This window comes from Miniopterus schreibersii (genome assembly GCF_964146895.1).
Source record: "Miniopterus schreibersii genome assembly, chromosome: 16".
In the NCBI taxonomy this organism is placed as follows: domain Eukaryota; kingdom Metazoa; phylum Chordata; class Mammalia; order Chiroptera; family Miniopteridae; genus Miniopterus; species Miniopterus schreibersii.
This window is the reverse complement of record NC_138116.1, coordinates 12997721-13012044: the sequence shown is the minus strand read 5'-3', so window position 1 is coordinate 13012044 and position 14324 is coordinate 12997721. Positions and strand designations below refer to the sequence as shown.

The window sequence follows — 14324 nt, the reverse complement described above, 5'->3', positions numbered from 1 at the left end:
CATCACCCTAGGCTTTTTGGGGATTGTGCACCCTCTGAGATAGGTTCTGAGTGGCAACCTGAATGGGAAAATTCAATATGTTTTACAATTCCATACAAAATATCAGAACAGCCTGCTAGTGTTATCTAGGTGGACTGCTGTTATGGATTAGCTTTCACAGGTGAATGATGTTCCTGGAGAAAAAGGATCGTACTTAGTCCCTCTTTTCTGGGCATACTTTTTGTTGATGTTACTCTTTAACACTGCAGTGACCAAGACAGATACTGAAATTAGCCTTTACCAGAAGAAAACGAACAGAGACTATACCAGAGGCTGTTCTTTGTGGTAATTTGTGATATGGTTTATTATTATCCAACAACAGCCCTGGGCCTGTGGCTCCAGCCTATTAGACCATTATTATAAAGGCCCTGCTCTATGCTGTGGGAATTGCTTAGTGATTAGGCAGCCAGTATCCACATTACTGAGAACCCTCTGTGTGCAGAACCACTCGAACAGTTCAGGGAACACCACAGGAAACATACTCTGCCTCTTCGAGGAGTGGAGTGCTCTCTCCAGTGGCCATGCTGAGGCCAGGACTATATACCAGGAAAGGATGAGTATGCTGAGGAATGTCAGAGTACTCAGGATTGTGAAGTGTAGTAGAATGGGTTAGGGGAATGGAAGGAGGGAGTAAATAGAATAATCAGAGAAGGGCATATGAAATGTGAGAGAATGAACTCTCATTAGGGCACCTGAAAGTACCTTGGTGCAGGAGCATCTCTAGCTCTATAGGGGGAAATGGGGGAAGTTACCCTTTTATAGATTATTATCTATGTATGGAGAGAGATTAGAGCCTTGCTCCAATAACTCTCCTTTGCCTGGCTAGGAAAAGCCCTGTATGGCCAGCCTTCCTGGCAAAATGTTGAAGACTAGCATGATTTTTTGTAATTCTAGTTGGAAAATACCCCTTTGCCCATATTTGCTGGAGAACTGCCACATTTACACTTTTCTTAGGGGAGACTTAGACTATAAATGCAAATTAATGTCTGTATACTTTTCATAGATTATCAAGGTGAAGTGTTTTTTGACCAAGATAATAAATCAGTGGAAATACCATGAGATATTGAAAGTAGAGATTAAATAAGTCAATCCTACATATTTTTATTGAGTTCCTATGTGCAAGGAACTGTGCTAGCTACTGCAGACAAAACAAAAACAAGTCAGAAACAGATCTTGCCTCAAGGAGTCAAGAAAAATGTCTTGGGCAGAATGATAAAGTCATAATGTATAAAGTATAAACAAAATACCCACAGTGTTCAAAAGAAAATGATACTATATTAAATTTGGGGAAAGGAGCCTGAAACCACTTTTATTTATATATATGAGGTTCATTTAGTGTCAGATTTCACTTAATCTCAAATTCTTTGGCTATAAGGTTTACATTAAAATTTAAGAGAGAGTACATTGCTATTACTTCTTAGTTACATTCTTCTGGGGAGTAGGGGGTGGGGCATTGCAAATTGACTCTTCCTAACATTACTTAGGAGTAAGTCAGCCTGGCTACTTTGTCTAATGGGTTCAGAGTTCAGAAGTTTGCCATGTGCCTCTTATAGGAAAAGCTTCAATTCTGCTACATGTTTTGGCCCAAGCCTAGATTGGCTGCTAGCCCTGTAACAATAAGAACAACAACAATTAAGATTCATTGAGCTCTTTTCACCCGAAACTGTGCTCACCATTTCACACGCATCATCTTACATAATCATCACAACAAGCACCTCTGAGGGGTCGGTTATATTATTATCTGCAATTTACATAAATTGAGACTTTAGGTTAAATAAATTTGCCAAGATCATTTAGCTAAAAATGACCGATTTGGGAAAGGAACACAGATCTGTCTGACTTCCTGTAGCAGTTGGCTGATTTTTAGAGCTCAGATCTACTAGAATATCCCTGGAATAGAGTATCTAGGTTCCTGAGAAAGTTATTGTTCACCTACCTCCCCTCTGTTGTGGAGTTGTCCTTGGTTATTGTGACAAGAGCTCAGAAATGAGTTATGGTTCTTTATTGCGGTGAAATATACGTAACATAATATTTCTCATATTAACAATTTGTAAGTGTACAACTCCAGCAACATTACTTTCACAATGTTGTGTTACCATCACCAATATATGCACCCAGCGTTTTCCTCATCCTCAACATAAATCTGTGCCCATTAAACAATAACTCCCCCTTTTCCCCTCCCTTCCCCTCTGGTCAGAAGTGAGTTATTGGGCTGCTATAGACCAGGGCCAGCTCTGTTTCCTGAATTTTGGTGCTGCTGCATCCAATTACGCATTACTTAAGACAGAAAAGCTTTGGGGAAGATAGAGATCAGTGTGAAAGGAGGGGGAAGGAAGAACATTGCCTTTCGTATTTACATACAGGTCAGGATGTTTTCTATGTATTATCTCATGTAACAGGACCTAAGCTGAGTGTCATTCCATATCCCTTGGGGAGATGTTTGCAGTTTTGGTTTCAATACTGGCTGGGGATTATGCAGGGAGGGAAAATAAACAATTATGCCATCCCTCAGTGCACACAAACACACAGCCAGGAGCCGACTGCACTGTGGGTAAAATGACTCCAAAATTGTGTGTAATGAGTAGGAAAAGATTAGAGACAGCTCTTGCTATGCTGAAAATTGACATTAGTGGAGGGAAAAAAAAAACTCTTTACTAGTCGGCCTAGGAGGTCTAATTCGAGCAGTAAAAATATAAATAAATAAATAAAAGCATGTCAAGATGGTATTGGTGCTTTTTTTCCAATGAGTTCTATCTGGCCGGAAGGCTATTCAGCATAATGCAAAATTAAATTATAAAAACTGGCTGAATATTTAGATGGAAGAGCCATTTGGAAGCAGTTTATTTAGACGAACCGGCAATGACCCACAACAGGGAGACATCAAGCGTGAAATTTACTAGAAATTAGCACCAGGGTCCCAGTCTCAGCATGAATAGCTTGATAGGATGCAAATCCCAGTGATATTAAGCCGCCTCACTGCTGGTGCTACAGGGTCACTCTCAGTTGGCTTTTCATGTTATACTTATTATTTTTTCCTGGGACAGGTTATAAATAACAATAAAAAAACATTTATTGAAAACTTTAACTGGAATGAAAGTCTATGTTAAAGTCTCTGATTACTTGGATGTTGAAATACAGTGTCAGCCAACCATAATGAACTCATGAGAGAACATCATGTATATGCAGCCTGTATATGCCTAATGTTTACTTTCAGCTTCTAGCAGATAATCTCTCCCCAAGTCAATATGATCTGTTCCAGTTTCGAGAGTGTGGGGCACTGTGGAAACACCCTATCACCCTGCTCCCTTATTCGGTGCATGTGGTGGCCACGGTTTATCTGTGTTGTGTAACAGTGAAGCCTCCAGGCAGGGTTGGTGTCTGGTTGGTGAGAACACACTGGAAAAGCTGTGTGATCTCCATTCATGCAGATGTTCTGTGGTCAGAATGCTTAGAAAACTCCAAGCTCCCGCCTTTCCAATGAAGAGCCTATCAGTAGTTTCCATTCCCAGTTGCATTTCTTATGGCCTGAAAATCGACAGTCAGCATATGCATAGCTTTAAAATTCCCTAGACTGATGTCTCACCTAAACCCTTGAGAACAGCCCCTCCCCTGCTATTCTTGGCTGTGATTTTGCTCTGTCTTTTAAATATGGATTTCAGACAAGTGTGTGTCAGATTGTTGCCAAGTGCTTCAACCTGCCTTTCAAAATGTGTGGTTTGGGGCAGCTGTGATTCAGTGTGAGCCTGTTGTTTGTAGAGCCTGTTTGTTTGTATGTTTGTTTATGTTTCAGTAGCCTTTGTTGCTTTTAGGATGTTTTGATGGTTGAATTGTTGGTCTGTTGGTATTCCAGGTTAGATGGAGATATTTTGTTTTCAGTCCCCAGCTTGTCAGCTGTAATAAACCTTGATGCCCCTTTTCTACTCAGTCTTGGGGCCTGAAGATAATTGTTTGGCAGTCAGATACAAGCTGGTAGTATCATCAGTATAATTTCTGACATTGTTGACCATTCAAAGAATCCAGCCAAAATTTAGAAATATTGAATCGCTTATCCAGGTCTCTTCTGGTTTCTGTTTTGCTCAGCCATTGAATCAGGTGCTGGAAAGCAGGTTACCTCAGCCCCGTGCCCTTTCTGTGCAGTAAGACTGGTGAGTTGAGATTGAGGTAGTAGAATATGGACTTTAGATCCCAGTAGATCTGGGTTCAAGCCTTCTCTCTGCCACTTATTTAAGCCTCAGTTTACTCACCTGTAACTTGGATATAAGAACAAGATGTCCCAGGCCAGGGTGACTCAGTGGTTGGAGCATTGGCCCAAGCACCGAAGAGTCCTGGGTTCAATTCCCAGTCAGGGCACGTTCGGGAGGCAGCGGGCCGATGCATCTCTCACGGCGGTGTTTCTCTCCTCCTTCCTCCCTCCCCTCCACTCTGTCTGACAAAGCAATGGAAAAAATGTCCTCGAATGAGGATTAAAAAAAAGAACAAGATGATTTTTCTGATGACTAAATAATTTATGTGTGAATATATATGAAATGATGCTTCTTAGTAGTCAGTGAACTAGCCATGATAATGACAGAAGGGACCAAAGTGCATTTCACAAAATAAAAATGCACACACACTCAGCTTCATCCCAAACTATTTGCATATACTAAGAAACCAGCTTTTTAAAATTAACTAAGTGGAAGTACACTTTAAAGTCCCCCCTTTCTTTTGGGGACCTGGGTCTGTTAATCATAGTACAGAGACAGATTTTGATGTAGGTATGTCTTTAACAAACAAGTGAGTGAAGAGGCTGGAAACTTTCCCTTCATTTACTTCTAACTCACTTTTTTCTTTTTCATATAGGATGACTTTTTGTGTGCTATTTTTCTGTTGTTTTACTTCTTTTATCTGTGCCTTCCATTTCTTCTCTGTGCGTGATACTGATGAGGGCCACTCCTTTCCATTACTTGTTCTGAGACTGTACTCTTGGCAGCACTGAAAAATGTATTGCTAATTACACAATTATTTTATTATGTAGCACTGGTAGAAATATCCACTAAAGAATTAATTTAGTTAAAATAATTTGAACTGAGCAATTATTTTCATAACCACAGAATTAGCGTAAAGCTCTTAAAGTCCTTTATTCCCTGCTCTTCATACAGCAGTTGTGTAATTAGCAGTAAATTTTTTTGGTCTTTGCTTTCCTCCCAAAGGAATAAATGTCTTTGCTCTGATCACACATACAGAGTATATGATCATACACATTCCTCATAGAGTAGGGAGTTTTTTCTGAGGCAACTTCTGGAGTTTGGGAATTTCTGAAGTCTTCACAGACCAGTCAGGTTGGGGCAGTGGAAAAGGCATGTGCCTTGCAATGAACTCTGCTCACTGAGGGTTTGTAGATAGAGTCATTTTTACTTTGGAGACAGTGGCGGTTTAATTTGCCAGTTACCACAATGAAAGCAATTTCTATTTGATTTGCTCTTCACTTCCTGAAAAATGTGCCTTTGCTTTGGATTTCCAGAATTGATTTATTCCAAATTGAGATCCTCTCCTTGATAGGAAAGTTTGAACTCCGTTGAACCTGTTATTTGGTGTTTAAAAAGGATCCATTGTGGTTCCACTGAAGTACTCATTAAACATCTGGAATCATAAACCTCAAGCTTTAGCACTATTTAGACTTCAGTGAGCTAGGAAATGGGAAGAAGTCCATAAATTATTGGGAAATAAATAACTGATCCTGCTTTCCAAGGACTCACTTTATTTATGGACCAGGGGTCTCTTTTCTTCAGGCTACTCCTGACCTTGGGGACATTACAAAGTGGACTCTTTAGCAAAACGAAGAGGTGGTTCCTCTTTATGTGTCTCTGAGACATTTCCAATAAAGACATATGCATTTAAAATTTTTTCTCTCACTGAAACTCTGATAAAAAATGCAGCCTTTAAAGAATTTGTTTTTCTCTCTCACTGTGTTCTTTCCAAAGTGTGTATGTGCTCGTTCATCCAGCAGACACTTGGTGAGCACTAACTATGTCCCAGGCACTGGACAGGATGCTGGGGATACTCAGGTGAAAGATGCAGTGTTTGAAGTGTCTTTTCCATTAACTGCACATATTAAGAGCTTATCATATGCTAAGTATCATGAGAAAAACTGAAAAGAGCTTGAATAGTTCCTTCCTTCAAAAAATGTAGTGAGAGAGATCACATATTGACATGAAAAATACTCAACATTTGTAGAGCAAGTGTGAATTAATGTGGTGAGACCTGAGTACAGAAATTCAAGGAGCATGTAAAATGGATATGCCATCCATAGGGCCTACACACTGAATCTTGTGAAAGACCGTGCACTTCTCTGTGCTTTTGAAGATTCCCTGAGTCTTGAATACAGGTAGAGCTGCCAATCCCTCTAGTCTTCAGGGTGGCCAAACAGGACCTAGGGTGGCTAAACCCTCAGGCCTGTCACCTCTGGCTACCTCGTGGAGGCTCAGTGTGCCATATAAATATGATTTCCCATGTGTGCGATGATGTGAACAGTGTTTGGAAGCATTGTTTCTTGATTTCTAATCTGTCTCATTCTCCACAGATATGTACGACCAAGTGCTGAAATTTGGTGCCTACATCGTGGATGGCTTACGGGAGTGCTCTCAGCCTGTGATGATTTACATTCCTCCCCAGGCGGAGCTCCGGGGTGGCTCCTGGGTCGTGATTGACCCCACCATCAACCCCCGGCACATGGAGATATATGCTGACCGAGAAAGCAGGTAGCGCTCCTCCCTCACTGCCTCCAGGCATCCTCTAGCTCTTGGTTTCCTCCTGGAGCACATAATCAGAGGAACGTTATTTGCCTGTCCTTTCCCAGATCACTCCAAGGTCAGAAAAATGGACTTTCCAAATAACTGTCAGCTGGCAGAAGAACCAGGCTAGAGTAAGGTTCTCTCAGTGAGGCACCCCCAAACTCAGAGCCTCTCTTCCTCTTTGTTGTTCAGATGTGCCTGTTCACTATCTCCCTCAAGTATGTGACAGAGGGAGCTTAAAGCGAGTCAGAGCAGAAGGACCAAATTGTTAGTCTGAAGTTCTCAGGCCTTACCCAGCTCTGCTTCTGACTAGTGAGGAACTAGGAGCAGTCCTTACTCTCCCCAGGCTGCTTCTCCTTGTCTGTAGAACATGCTGAGTGGTCTTTGAGGTCCACCATGGCACCCATATTCTGTGATTCCAAACCAGAGCTTCTCCATCAGAGTCCAGGGTCTCACTCTGGCATTCCAGGAGGCTTGGAAAACACAGTGTTTACAGCGCCCAAAAAACTTCAAGAGAAGATTCCAGGTTTCTGTTGGAAGGTGATACCTGAAAATCCTTAAGTAAAAAGGATCCAGTCCAACTTCCTTTCATAATCTGTTTTCAACCCTTTCCAAAGTAGGTAAGCTGCACATCGTATTTCCTTGACATCATCCATGTCTATTTCTATATCCAGTCATTTTATTAGAACACTTGTATCTCTCTTTTCCCCAAAATGTCAGCCTTCTACTTCAAATCTGCTTAGGAGAGTTCAGTAGCTTTATTGGCAGATCATTAGGGTTACGTTCTGTGCTTAGGAATTTATTATTTTTAAATTCTAACCTAGCCTCTGCTATGATACCAGATCAAAGACAATTCCTCTACAGAGTTTGGAACGAGACAGTGGTTTTAAATCCACCTCTGTCACTTGTTCGACTTGTGCAAGTCTCTTAACTTGCCGTACCTTAGTTTCCTTATCTGTAAGATGGGGATAATGGTACCTGACCTCACAGTGGATATAGACTGGGCACAGGATTGTCATGAACATTTTTATGTCAGCAATTAGAACAGTGCCTTGCACATAGTAAGCCTGAGCTCTAATTGTTTTTCATTGTAAAAGTTAAGAAAAAAGCAAGGTGTTTAGGATAAGTTCCTGGTAATAGAACATTGTTAGATGTAACCTGAGACCTTTCACTATGTTGTTTCCATAGCAGTAGGTAGAACATTTTTCTGCTGCTTGACCTGGCCTCGTGTGTCTGAGTGCTGCCAGCAGACTAGCATCTGAGTGTAGGACTGTTCAGCATCAACCCCTCATGGTACGGCCTAAGTGCTGGAAGTTGTCCCCTGCCAGTGGAAAATAATGGGATGCCTGTTACCCTTACCAGCTGTAGGTGGTGGAATCTGTATTCTTCGCCCTTTGAGATGGAAGTAGACTGGTGTGGTAATGAGAATTATTTTAATTGCCTTTTTCCAGGCCTTTCTCATACCTCAGTGAGATACTTCTCTGGTGCCTGCTTCTCTCCCTGGGATTACTTCTGTGAACCATGGGTGGGCAAAACCATAATGAAGCTATTTCCTGGTCCACAAATTGTAACTGGCCTCATTCTGTTGTCTCCTTCCTTTAAAGTGCCTCTATTTCTGTTTTGTTATGTTTTCTTTTCTTTCCGTTTTATCCAGGGCATCAATTCTGGAGCCAGAAGGGACAGTAGAAATCAAATTCCGCAAAAAGGATCTGGTGAAAACCATGCGTCGGGTGGACCCCGTCTACATCCACTTGGCTGAGCGATTGGGTATGTCTGCTTGTGCTTCTGCAAATCAATGAGCCATTCAGCTGATTTGTAATGAGTGCATTCTAGGCCAGGGGAGGAGGCACTGAAGCATTTGATCAAATTCATGATAATCTTTATTTACTGTCCTCTATATGGTAAGAACCCTGGTAGAATGAAATAGTGTGTGTAATAGGAGGGAAAGTGGGCCCTAAAAAAGCAAAAGTCACCCAATTTTTCTTCTGATCCTTATAGTTCAAATTAGCCCATCTTTCTAGGTTTGTGGATATCCTTGTAAAGGATAATTAGCTAGAAGTTGCTATTGGGGCAGGCTTATCAGTCAGAGAATATGCTAGACTTAAATGTCGTGTTCCCACTAGTCTCTTTGGACAAACCCACCTCATTTCTGAGGGATGTGAGAGTCAGTGTCATGGGATAGGAAAGCTGGAAACCTACCAAGGCTGTGTTCTGGGGCCAATCTGGGCTAGAAAAATTAAAATAAAGATTGTGCACCATGTGCTTCCGAAGAGAGGCTGTGGCAGCAGCAGCCCTGGGCACGTTTGCGCTTCATGCTTCCAGCCAGGGCTCTGTTGCTCATTTGTTTTTGGAGCTCTTGGAAGGTGCTTGCGATTTGAACATAGGACTATACCGTGGGAGCCCTGTGTTGAGTTCAGAGTCTGAATGTGTTTCAGATTCTTTTAAAACACTGATTTTCTGCCCGGGTCCCCCGTTGAGCCTCTTGCTGTGTTAGTAAAGATAATTGCTTGAGCTTCTTTTGTTTGTTGGTTTGTTTTGTTTTCAGAGAAGTAGAGAGATTGTCTTTAAAAGGTAGTGAAATGCAGTGAATGGAAGGTGTAAAAAAGAGAGATGCTAGCTCATTTATGTTCCAAATAGCAGTTTAATTAATGAAGTACCGTTTGCAGACTCTTTATATCCTCACCGTGTAGAGACACAGAAACTTCTGAGCGTTTGTTCCCACCCTAGAGCCTGCACATCCTGGTGTTCGCAGCCTTGAGCCACGTTGCTTGCCATACCCAGTGACTTGGGTTATAGTAAACCCTGTGTGTGTCCCATTGTTTGCCATCAGGCAACAACCACCAGTAACTAACCCACCACAGCCTGACCCTTTTGTGGGAAATACACACATACAACAAGAAATTGGCAAAGTTGTCTCTAAAATCTATTGCCACCCAGAGTTGTTGAGGTGGGTATTTTTCCTCTTTCTTCTCCAAACAGGATAATTACTTCTGACCAACCCCATACACTTTAATTAAAGTAACTGCAGCTCAAGAGCAAGTTCCTCACAACTGTACACAGAGAAAGCTCTAAAAGCTTCAGCCCCCGATAAGCATCTCACTCAGATGGCGCATAATTGCTCCCAGCATCCTGCGATCGTTGCTGCTGTTTGTACCACTAATTCTCTACAAAGGCAGCAATGCCACAATTGCAGGACACAGCAAATTGCATAATTTTCTCTCTTTTTCTTTTTTTCTTTTTTGCTGGTTTTCTTTCTGGCCAATTTAAAATTTGTCAAAGTCGGTCTTCTTCTGGATCACTGCCCTTTGATATTTCGTGCACTCCATTTGCCACAAACAAGCCGCAGGGCCGCAGTTCATGCTGACTCTAGCAGAAGCAGAGAGAGCTCCATTTATCTTACACTGCCTGCTGAATTCCTGCTCATTAACTGGGGGTTCACCGCCTCTTTTTAACCCCCCAGTAGCTGTTATCATCCCTTCAGAGTAACTGGGTGGTAGGAAGAGGGATCCGCTCTGACATCTGTTTGCAGAACGGCTGGGTGGTGAGGGGTGTGGGGCTAAAGCGTCTCCCTCTTGAAGGAGAGGGATATCGCTCCCACCTTCACCCAGCACCTTTTCACTTTTGAAACATAGGACGGGAAGAGGGAGGAGATTCCCAAGTGATGGCCGTTTAATCATTTGTTACAAATCATCTCATTATCAATTTACTGTCCGCATTGAAGAAAACCATATTTACTTAACCTTGACCAAAATGGCAGTAGAGAAAGAATCCTTAGTCTGCTAAATGTGAAGCAGGCTCTGGCCCGAGGCAGCTTGGGATGTGGAATAAAAACAACTAGGTACAAGTCTTGGTTATGTTGCCTGCAGGTAAATTGTTTACCTTCTCTGAACATCAGTTTCTTCATCTAGAAAGTGGGGATAAGACCCCCATGTAGCAAATGTGAGGGTCAGATGAGTGTGCATTAGTTTTCAATCTGCGAAGCATTTTTCAAACATGGGGATGGCATCATTTCCAGTCCATCGTAATCGTTAGATGAAGCAAATGGCCGTGCTTGGTACTGGGTGTACTCTCTGTGGCTGGGGTTCACTTTGGAGTGAGTAGTAGAGGAAAGGAAGTAAAGAGACAGAAGTGGTCTTGTCTCTCAGGCGTTTGCGGTCTTTCAGGGAGACCAGATAGACCCAGGAGTATTTGTGACACAAATCAGCAGGAATGTAATGGGACATGCTGTGAACAGTTCCTTTGGGGCTCGCATTGGCTTTGGGCTAACCTTTCTCTGTGCCTGGAACCAAAGACTGCCAAATGCTTTCTCACAAAGTGGGTGAAAGGGACCTCATTTTCCAGATTGGGAGATTGAGGGGAGAAAAAGAGTTAAATGAATCATCCAAAATACAAAGTAAATGTACATTGGAGCCCACAGTGACATTCTGGTTCCCTGTGTTCTGCTTTTCTCAGGATTTCCTCAGATTCTACCTCAGCTGAGTACTGAGCCTGATCAAAATTAAACAAGAAGCCTTTCCCTTTGTGATCTAAAGCCAATTCCACTGAGAAAAGGCAGATTTAGGAGAAGCCTGTAGGAGTTGGTGTTACCTGTGTTCCCAATCTCCTCTCCATTTGGCCTCTGCATTAAAGAGCACGCGTCAGATCACCTAGACACACATGACCACCGATTTACTGTTAAAAAACATAACTACTATTCTCAAAGGACAGTGAGTGACGTTTAATTTCTGAACAGCTAACTTCATCTCTTTCAGAACTTTTATTTTTTAAAAGTGACCTTTTGTCATTTTACACACTTAGTTTAGGTAGGAAGGTGGTGGATTCCCAGTTTGCAGTTTTGTGATTGTAACACTGAGTATGAAAACGCTACACACATTGATTCCTGATAGAAGTAAAGGGAAGAATTACCCCAGGAAGAAATATGATGTCAGCCCAAATACCAAAGTCTTTCATTGCTGGACTGGTTCTGCCCCTGTGTTCTCAGGACTGGGGCTTGGTTAGTCAGTGTGGGGAGGATTAATGTCCTACCTTTCTGGTTGCCTTAGGGAAATTAAATTCTTCCTCTGGAAATAGAGCCTGAGCCCTTCAAGGCCTCTTTGTGTCTCTCTGACTCCCTACCTCCTCACAGAAACAGAGGCAGGGAGCGTGGCGATGGAGCGGGACGGCCTTCCTAGCCTGGCCTCCTGAGTGCTGTGACCTGAGGTCCTCCCCTGGATCCTCGCCCTCCTATTGTGTGCAGAAGGAAATGACAAATCAATTTAGACAGAGGGAGAACTGTCCCGCTCAAGTGTGAAGCAGTTGTAAGTTCTCCACTCTCCCTCTCCCTCAGTACAAAGAGCACCAGGCAGAGGAGCTGCTCAGTGGAACTTTATTCTGCTCCAGGCACACATCCCCAGGGTGGCCCTGTTCCCAGGCAGCGGGGCAGCCTGCCATGCGGCACCTTGGCTGCGCCCCCACGGAGCGTGCCCTGGGAGTGCTGGTCTGACAACGGGCAGAGGCAGCACTGGCAGAGCTCTGCTGCTGGTCCTTGCCTGGCCTCCCAGCACCTAACACCCCTGGTCCAAGGCACCCAGGTGCAGATGGAATGTGGTGGCTGTGGGAGTGGATAGATTGTCTGTAAAAATCTTCAGGACTGCCCTCCTCCCAAGCCTTCTCTTTGGCAGCCAGGATGACAGGAAGAAAAGGAAATAACCCCTTCCTGGGGTTAAGGGGACGTAGGGACTGAGCTGTTTTTCTAGCAGAGGTGATCTGTGTACCTGAGCTGAGTGTGTTTCCATCTCTTGTGTCCATCTTCAATATGTTGTAAGCTGAAAAAGCCAAAGTTGCTTGTTTGAGGCAGAAAGCAGCATCCTTACTGGAAAGATGAGACTAGGACAGAATGCAGTTCCAATATGTGTGCCTAGGAAGTAGCCTCTGGCCCTGTCTATCACCTGTTGTACATGGAGCTTCCTCACTAAGACGGTGGCCACCCAACCAGTCTGTGGTAGGCAGGCCGATAAGAAAGAACCTAAGGTTTGCTTTCATGAAGGGAGAAATTATGGAATTGAGCCTCCTCCCTTAAATGAGCAGCAGCTTAAAACCTGCCTCATCCCACTGATTCAGAAGCTCTTTGGTCTGATGAAGTTTAGTGCAATAGTGACAGTGTTTTCTAGGAGGAGAAGGGAAGGGTTCATTTTGGCCTGATCCGTTAATCTGAGTATATTTATAAAAGCAGCCCAACTTGCCTCTTCCCAGGAAGCAGTTTCACAATTCGATCCAGCCAGAGGGACCTGGCAGGCATTTCTTAGACTGACCTAAGTCCTGCCTGCCTGGAGGCTGTCACCAGGACCTGTCTGAGACACCGTGTTCCCCACTTGGCCCCAGCTGACCCAGATCCCTGTTCCTACGCCTGCCCAGCTCAGGGAGAGCAACCTGGGGAAAGGAGAGTAAAGACTTCACAGTTTTGCCACTAGAATTCAGAGAATTCTGTGCCATTTCCTGATTCTTTTGTGGGGGATGTTTGCATGGGGGTATAGGGTGCAGGGCTGCAGGGGAAGTAATATAATTTTTATTCCTATTTGGAAATCTCTGGGTTTACTATTATGACTTTTTAAAAATATGAGCAACAGAGCACTAACACCATTGCAAGGAACTTTAGGGTTAAACATCCCTTGAGAGGATTGCTGTTAAAATCAATATGCAAATGAAGTTGTCTTTAGATAGGTATGGCCCCCTTTGAAGAAAAGCAGATATATGAAAATGGGATTTTTTTAAAAACTAGATACATTGGGAGAAATTATTCCTATTACAAAAGGATTATTTGCTTTACCAAAGGATTCACTGCAGGGTTCCTTCTAAATAGCTCCCTGAAGGCATTTAAAACAGGATCTGATTTACGCAGTTTTTCAAGAATGCTTTTGTGTAGAAAAGGCACACCTGTTATGGATACGGAAATAGTTTTGCAGGGTTTTTTCCCCTCACTGTATCTTAACTATCTTTATAGAGAAATTTCTTTCAACATAGAAAATATGATTACATAGATCTTTTAAACAGCTACTTAGGTTTGTGCTTCTGAATCTTAATAAGACTCCAGTCTTTTTTATGCTAATATTTCAGTCTTAAGGTTGAGGTGTGTGTTCCTCTATCTGAGATATTCTGGAGCTTAGTAGGGAGGGTGGTCTAGTTCTTTTCCTAGCTTTGTAAGTATTTAACCAATCAAAGCGAATTGCTTTCTTAAGAGAAGGAAGAAGGGCCCATAAAAGTTAAAATTGGGTTTTAATTTACATAAGGCTTCTTAGTATAACTAAAAAAAAATTAAAAACACTTTAATATCACATTCTTTTACAAAACATTTTTCTTGTTTGCCAGATTAGCATTGTTACATAAATGAGAAAGCGAGCTCAGAAAGGGAAAGGGATTTCTGCAAGGTTATCTAGTGCCTTTGGCTGAGCAGAGAATTTTTTAGCCTACGCCTGATTTTTATTCTAAGCTTTGAAGGTCTCCCCCCTCCCACCAAGTCCTCCTGCATAGGATGTGGCC

At 42.7% G+C, this 14324-nt stretch overlaps 1 protein-coding gene across 12 annotated transcripts in view; it reads left to right on the top strand.

Moving 5' to 3' along the window:
• The window catches only part of ACACA (acetyl-CoA carboxylase alpha), a 219896-nt gene that overhangs the window by 188059 nt on the left and 17513 nt on the right, over positions 1-14324 (top strand). For all 12 annotated transcript variants that reach the window (XM_081161538.1, XM_081161546.1, XM_081161544.1 and 9 more), the window contains 2 exons: positions 6599-6776; positions 8464-8576. In XM_081161538.1, coding sequence (XP_081017664.1) covers positions 6599-6776; positions 8464-8576 — 291 coding nt within the window. The remainder of the gene's footprint in view (positions 1-6598; positions 6777-8463; positions 8577-14324) is intronic.